Source organism: Branchiostoma floridae, chromosome 16, assembly GCF_000003815.2.
Source record: "Branchiostoma floridae strain S238N-H82 chromosome 16, Bfl_VNyyK, whole genome shotgun sequence".
NCBI lineage: Eukaryota > Metazoa > Chordata > Leptocardii > Amphioxiformes > Branchiostomatidae > Branchiostoma > Branchiostoma floridae.
The window spans coordinates 395,674-402,009 of NC_049994.1; the positions used below are offsets into that span (position 1 = coordinate 395,674).

The 6,336-nt window shown below is 41.3% G+C and overlaps 1 protein-coding gene across 1 annotated transcript in view; it reads right to left on the reverse strand.

The window, feature by feature from the left end:
• LOC118403890 overlaps nt 1-1,600 on the reverse strand; it is a 33,959-nt gene extending 32,359 nt beyond the window's left edge. The window contains exon 1 of the mRNA XM_035802744.1: nt 1,396-1,600. Within this exon, the coding sequence (XP_035658637.1) occupies nt 1,396-1,501 (106 nt within the window). The 5' untranslated portion in view covers nt 1,502-1,600. The remainder of the gene's footprint in view (nt 1-1,395) is intronic.
• Nucleotides 1,601-6,336: the final 4,736 nt, after the last annotated feature.

Here is a 6,336-nt window from a genome sequence, read left to right on the forward strand (position 1 = left end):
GAAATATTTAGGTGTTTAAAGAAATTGTTAAGAAGACCCCGATATCAATGTTTTAATAACATTAATACGTGGATGTATTGTACAAATTATGGCACCTGGTGGATTTATACAAGTTGATGTTATAATTACTGAATATCTCTTTTTGGTAGGCCCAGGGTTCCTTGGCAAAAGACATTTTAGTGAAAGATTTCTTCATGTCTGAGAAGTTATATCAACAAAATGCATACTTTAATAGTTTGAAAGTAACATGTATTAGTTTGAAAGAATGATGTGGTTTTGCTAACATTTGTATGCTTGGAAAACATAAGAAACATATTACTTTATGTGCGCTTTCATAGATGTAATACTGACCGCTAGCCTTGAAATTGGGCGATGTTTTAAAACGGCCCAGTACAAAAAGAAATGGCCAGCAAAAGTGCCAAAAAAGTCCATAGAGAGCCTGCTACGGAGGCTACTTATTACGGTTGTTAGATGTTATGTATATATCATTTCCTAAAAATTTGGTGGCCATACAACACGTCGTTTAAGAATTATAGTACTTAGAAGTGGAGGACCTCAAAAGCCCAGGTCCAGGGATGACCAAATGAATAGGGTTAAACAGCTAAACATATGATAGATTTTGTAACATTATGGTAATATTTATCTTGTCCAGATTTGATAGAAGACGAACATCTCTTAGTGATAGTGTGTCCCGATAAATTCTAAATATGCGTAATTCACTAAACACGTGTCTATCATGGTATGTATATAAGGATTTTTCTTAATAGTTCAAAAGTAAATTCAAGTAGAAACTGATATGTGACAAGCCTTGAATTGTAAATAGTAGAAACGTAGAAATTCCACTAATAATAGCACAATCTTATCCTTAGCATAAATACCTTAATCCGGGGTGTACCCTATATCCGTTATATTTTTAAAAAATGGGTATTTATAGTGACATCAATTGCAAGTCGACGGACCGTGGTAAAATAGCATTTATTTCAAAATAACGAAGTTTGAAACCACCGTCCATCGCCTTTATATATCTATGTACCCAGGTTTTGCATACAACGGATACATAGGTTACCCTACCAAAAGTGTATACATATCAGTCTTTTTAAGGCAAATATGTCTCGTTATGTGGTTAGAAAGTTCGTTATGTGGCAGTATGCCATATATTGTACCATAAAGTATCTCTTTATACAGTCGACCTTCAACCCACCCCACTCAAAGGGAATTCGACCACGACACAAACATTGAAAGACACAACTAGTTCCATACCAAACAAGAGAATCCATTCGCAGCTAAATATTAATTGCAAATGAACTTCTTACCTTCTTTATGTCCCAAACGTTGCATTTGTGTATTTACAAGTACAAGTCTCAAACATCAAACGATTATCCTTTTATATCTCACCGGGTTTGTTGATGTCAAACATCGACCCCCGCTGAGGCGGACTGATCAGACACAAGTGGGCCCAGGAACCGGCCAGGAACAGCAGAAACACCGCTACGGTCTTCATGCTAACTGTGATCCTCGCAAAACGCTGTAGAACCAACTAAATCGTGTCTGTTTCCCACCAGCTCGCTTGTTGTGTATAGCTAAAACTAGCTATTCACGACTTGCACACTCCCCATAATTCACAGCGCCAGAGTTACGGATAGTGATGTTACCACCATTGCCCAACATGCGAAACCAGGGTGAAACCAGCTAAAACCTTCAGTACGCCGGCAAAGCATATAAACTAATGAGTTGTCCGACAAATATAGTACTTGAGCTGAGAATTTTACAAGTTTTGGGGTCAGAAGTATAAAGTAGCCAGCACGTCACCACTGTAGCTATTAGTTGGTTTCTCCCGATAACCTCACAGGTCACGATATCCGTAACCCTGGTGCTGTGAATTATGGGAAGTGTGCAAGTCGTGAATACCGGATTTCCTGGTTGGGCGGGTCAGAGGTCATAGGGTAACAGTATCTATGTCACTTGTCCTTGGGTAACCTAACCTTGTAACAAGTCCCACAGTAGGCTTCTGTTACACAATGTTTTGGTTGTTTTCAGTTGGTTGTCATGTCATGAGAGAAATAGCTATTGGAACACGGGAATCTGTGTCCGACTTTGACATTATTTATTTTAAATCGTATCATCCATCCATTTGAGAATTAGAAGTAATATCCAAGAACAAAAGAAACTGGTTAGAACAGACGTGGTGTAACTTGTAAAGCTGGGAAACTACGTCGTTTCGTAAGACACAAAATAAGCAAACATTGAAATGAAATGAGAGGAGCTTTCCTGTAAAATGCGTTTTCTTTTTGGAAAGACAAACTCTAAAATGGAAGGGGCAAGATAGAGAATATATAATTATTCACTCTTCAAATTGTAGAAAAGGGAAACTTATATATTTTAGTTATAACATTCTTTGTTGTCACTGCATGCCCCTTTTCGGCTGCCTTGCTTTACGACCGGTCTCAGATAGGCTGGGTGCATGGGAGACGTCCGGTCGATTATGCTGCGGAGATGCTGCAATGGATCGCTTGAGGGCGCTTTTTTCCAAGATGCATTGCGCAATTCCAGCCAGTTTTATCATAAAGAAATCAGTGGTTTGTAGGACCAAAGTGTCGACAGCCAGAATTAGGCATAAGGATGGTTTACACACAAAAATCATAAAAAATAAACAATTTGTCAAATGGGGATAATAACTGTATTATCGTACTCTTGATAAGCCAGCGAACCTTGTGGGCTTCATTCAAGGTGTCAAAATGTATTCTAAGACGGCATCCGTCGCCTCAAAGTTGACCATTTCGCTGAGGTGTCGGCGCCATTTTTTTTCCAATGGGATGGCCCCACGCCGAGAAATTTGAAGTGGGCACCACATGGGGGTTTGTGGTATCTGTGTAAAGTAGTGTCTTCGGAATTTGCATCCTAAAATCTACTGTCACAGTTCAGTTAGCTGTTTGAGACTCATACTTGCAAGTGAATTTATGACTTGCATTACACGCCTCCTCGGTGTCAGGACGTCGATTCGGCCTTCGATTTGAAGCCGGCGATTTGTCTTGCACAGAAGGTAGCATCTGATTCGGGCGTCGATTCGTAGAAACTGCAACTTAATTTTCATTGAAACCTATAATATATATAAAAAATTGCTACATATTGTTTGTTACCACCCAATATATGTAAAACGTTAATTAAACATAAAATTAGCTTTACGCTCCCTGTCATATTAACGCTATGGCGTTTGATAGGTAGAAATATATGTCCATTTATGTAAATACTGCATTATGAACCTCCAAGACATTTAACGCCTTATAGCAAGGACATTCTACAATCACTAAATTATCTATTGAATAAGATTCAAGCATCAGAATTAACGCACACGCAAACGTGACGTCATAACGTCTAAAATATGGACAATACTAACAGTTGCTTTCCAGATCCCTGGCATTCTAGATAAATACCAGCAGGTGAAAGGTGTGAGGACCACAGGTGTGCTAACAGGTGTGTTTGTTACAGGTGTAACTGTCCCGACCGATGCCCTCCAGTCTGGACCCCCTGTGTAAGTACACCAGCAGGTGTAAGGTGTGGGGACCACAGGTGTGCTAACAGGTGTGTTTGTTACAGGTGTGGCTGTCCCGACAGGTGCCCTCCAGTCTGTTCCCCCTTTGTAAGTACACAAGCAGGTGTAAGGTGTGGAGAACACAGGTGTGCTAACAGGTGTGTTTGTTACAGATGTGGTTGTCCCGACAGATGCCCTCCAGTCTGGACCCCCTGTGTAAGTACACCAGCAGGTGTAAGGTGTGGGTACCACAGGTGTGTTTGTTACAGGTGTGGCTGTACCGACAGGTGCCCTTCAGTCTGGACCCCCCGTTTAAGTACTCCAGCAGGCGTAAGGTGTGGGGACCACAGGTGTGCTAACAGGTGTGTTTGTTACAGTTGTGGCTGTCCCGACAGGTGCCCTCCAGTCTGGACCCCCTGTGTAAGTACACCAGCAGGTGTAAGGTGTCGGGACCACAGGTGTGCTAACTGGTATGTTTGTTACAGGTGTGGCTGTCCTGACAGGTGCCTCAAGTCTAGACCCCCTGTGTGAGTACACCAGCAGGTGTTAGGTGTGGGGACCACAGGTGTGCTAATAGATGTGTTTGTTACAGGTGTGGCTGTCCCGACAGGTGCCCTCCAGTCTTTACCCCTGTGTAAGTACACCAGCAGGTGTAAGGTGTGGGGACCACAGGTGTGCTAACAGGTGTGTTTGTTACAGGTGTGGCTGTCCCGACAGGTGCCCTCCAGTCTGGACCCCCTGTGTAAGTACACCTCCTAGCAGGTGTTAGGTCTGGGAACCACAGGTGTGCTAACTGGTGTGCTACAGGTGTGGCTGTCCCTACAGGTGCCCTCCAGTCTGGACCCCCTGTGTAAGTACACCAGCAGGTTAAGGTGTGGGGACCACAGGTGTGCTAACAGGTGTGTTTGTTACAGGTTTGGCTCTCCTGAATTGTTTAAAGCCAGGCCGTCATACAAAAAAAACATCACCCCAACATCTGCTTGGAGACTGTATCCACATTCCTGACAACTCAACTCTCCATCTGCTTATTTGATGCACATCTGGACTCCAGACAACAAATAATATAACAAAGAAAGAAAATTAACAAGGCTATTTCTATGTGACTGTCGGTCACTCAAAATAGTTAAGATCTTTCACCCTAACATCTGCTTGCAGATATCCCAATTCCTATTTGGCATTTTACTAAACTTTGCCACCCCACACACACCCTACTGCAAAGGGTTGCAGTCCTTAGAATTGGACGTTAAGCCGTTGTCCACTGTTTATTGTGCTTGTCGAAAAGAGTAAGGGAAACTCACCCTTGTACAATGAACCTGTAAATACTGTACATAGGGTCTATATTTTCTGTCACAGCCAATTGCAGATTAGCTGCTCAGTGAGCTGGACTGGTTCAAGACCACTGTCATGCCATATGAAAATCGCTGTGTAAATAAAGCTTTTATTCTATGTTCTTTCATTTATTCTTTATTTTACTCTTACTCAATGTTTACAAGTCAAGAGACACCAGGCCAAGGAAAAAAAAAACATAACGAACTAGAGTTCGGGGACCTCATACCTCCATGAAATATTCATTGCTTTTTGTGGATGTTATGTATATTGATGGTCGGTTGTATTTAAGAGTAATGGATATTACTGTTATGGGTATCTGCTTGGCGCTAAGCCCATTAACAAACACTTAAAGCACGATGCCTGTTCCAATATATCGCAGATATAGGGGTGATTTTTGATATTATTACATCGATTATAACGACAGATACGGCGCCCAAAATCTCATCGATTCGAGCTTTCATTACACTTCACCAACATAACAAGTATGAAACCAATCCATCCAGCCATTCTTGAGTAATCTTGTATACAGACAGAGACACCCCCAAACAGCTGTCACCATCTGCTTGGAGCTAAGCCCATTAACAAACACATACAGCACGATGCCTGTACCAATATATCTCACATATAGGGGTGATTTCTGGTATTATTACATCGATTATAACGACAGATACGGCGCCCAAAATCTCATCGATTCGAGCTTTCATCACACCCCACCAACACAACAAGTATGAAACCAATCCATCCAGCCGTTCTTGAGTAATCATCTACACAGACAGAGACACATAACAGAAAATATAACCTCCATTCCATGACATTTCATGGAGGTAATAAACATGTTTGGCCACACTGTAGAGACTTTAGGTGAAAGGTATCATTCCCCCCAAAATACAAATTACATCTGTAAAATACATCCATTAGGTGACCCAGTAATGCAGCATCAGAAGAGCATCCAGATAACTGTTATGCACATTACAGACATCAGGAGGTTTGAAGCGCCAATTTCATAAGTTGGTTCAGAGATTAAATTCTCAACTGGAAGACCAGTATTACAACAGTGTCTGAGGCTTTAACCCATGACCAAATACAACAAGTTCAAGTTATAAAAGAAGTGGTCATCTATCATATCAAACAAGCAAGTTACACAAAATACCACACACCACAACATAATGCCTGATACAACACACAGACAGTCGGATGCCAATGCATGATTTCATCCATAGTTTGAAATCAGGATGACCCTGTTATATTCAATGGTCGTCACTAGCTCATTCAAACAGGGCCTTCGCAAATTTATATCCATTTTTCAAGGATATTCTATCTGATATAACGTCCTTGATTCTTTACAGACATTTTACAGATTTTTTTATAAAAAATATATTCAAATTGATAGAAGGTTTGAATCGTTTCCAATATCTGGCGAGGAAGAAAGACGCAGTGGCAGCCTCTCAGGACGTGATGTTTCACCGCAGCTGATATTT